Below are 1,112 nucleotides of genomic sequence, written 5' to 3'. Positions count from 1 at the left end.
CTCTTCCCAACCACCCGGGGTTCTTACCAGAAGTAGAAACGTTGGCGGTGTTGCTGGGATCGCTGACGTAGTTACCCTCAAAGGCCACCAGGCGGAACTCGTAGAGAACATCCTGGGAATTGGGGATGAGGTGCCAGGGAGGGGGTCAGGGCCCAGCGCCGTCCACCCCAGCCCCATTTGGAGACTGCACTGGGAGGAAAGGGTGGGGTAGGATGTGGGAGGTGCAGATGGTCAAAACCGAGTGAGAAGATGGGGTCCGGAGAATGGAGCAGGGCAGTGGCAGCCCCTGGGCTGTCCCCTCCCTGTCCCTCCTCGTACATACCTTGATGAGGCCTGGCACCAACAACTGCATTTCCGTGCCCGCCACAGCTCGGTCCAGCACCTCCCAGCCCTGGGAGCCCTGCCGGCCTTGCAGAATGTAGCCGTCCAGTCTCTTGGGGACCAACTCTGGGGGATCCCAATGCAAGAGTACCCCTCGGGGTGTCCTCACTGCCACCAGAGCTCGAGGAGGAGACAGAGAAGGCTGCATCTCTGTCGGGGGAAGTCTAGGGGCAGCTGGTGTGGTGGGAAGCCCTGAATGGGACAGATGCAGGTCAGAGGGGGGGGTGTCCCAGCATCCTGCTCCTGCCCCTCCCCCAGCCTTGCCCGTGCCCAACCCTTCCTGAGCCCCTGAAGACAAGCTGGCATCTTCCACACACCCCTGACCCCAGCTGCCCAGCACTCCTGTCTCCTCCCACCCAGTCCTCCCAGAACCCAGCTTCACTGTGAGCCCTTCCCCACTCCTGTCTGCCGCTATGGGGCAAGGCCTCTCACCTTCGGGGACAGAGAGGACGATCTCACTGAAGGGACCGCTCCCCAGCTTGTTCTGAGCTAGGATGCTGAACTGGTACTGGACGTGGGGCTGCAGCCCTGGTACCAGGAGGTGAGCTGCCCCTACGGGCACTGCCAGGGACACCCAGTCATGATGGGCTCGGTCAGGACGCTTGGCCCTGTGGGACAGGGGGGAAATGGAGCACTTCATGATCTAGGAAGACAGGGAAGGTTTGGGGTCCAGAAAACTGGCAACCCCCCCCCCCCCCCCCCCCCCCCCCCCACACCAAAAGGCCCCAGAC

The 1,112-nt window shown here is 62.9% G+C and overlaps 1 protein-coding gene across 1 annotated transcript in view; it reads right to left on the bottom strand.

Moving 5' to 3' along the window:
- The window catches only part of IGSF9 (immunoglobulin superfamily member 9), a 25,584-nt gene that overhangs the window by 3,320 nt on the left and 21,152 nt on the right, over window positions 1-1,112 (bottom strand). The window contains exons 14-16 of the mRNA XM_027768440.1: window positions 814-989; window positions 323-573; window positions 28-112 (exon numbers count right to left, since the gene is read on the bottom strand). Coding sequence (XP_027624241.1) covers window positions 28-112; window positions 323-573; window positions 814-989 — 512 coding nt within the window. The remainder of the gene's footprint in view (window positions 1-27; window positions 113-322; window positions 574-813; window positions 990-1,112) is intronic.

This window comes from Tupaia chinensis, unplaced genomic scaffold, assembly GCF_000334495.1.
Source record: "Tupaia chinensis unplaced genomic scaffold, TupChi_1.0 Scaffold146187_1, whole genome shotgun sequence".
NCBI lineage: Eukaryota > Metazoa > Chordata > Mammalia > Scandentia > Tupaiidae > Tupaia > Tupaia belangeri.
The sequence above is the reverse complement of the archived record's forward strand: the minus strand, read 5'-3'. Positions and strand labels throughout refer to the sequence as shown.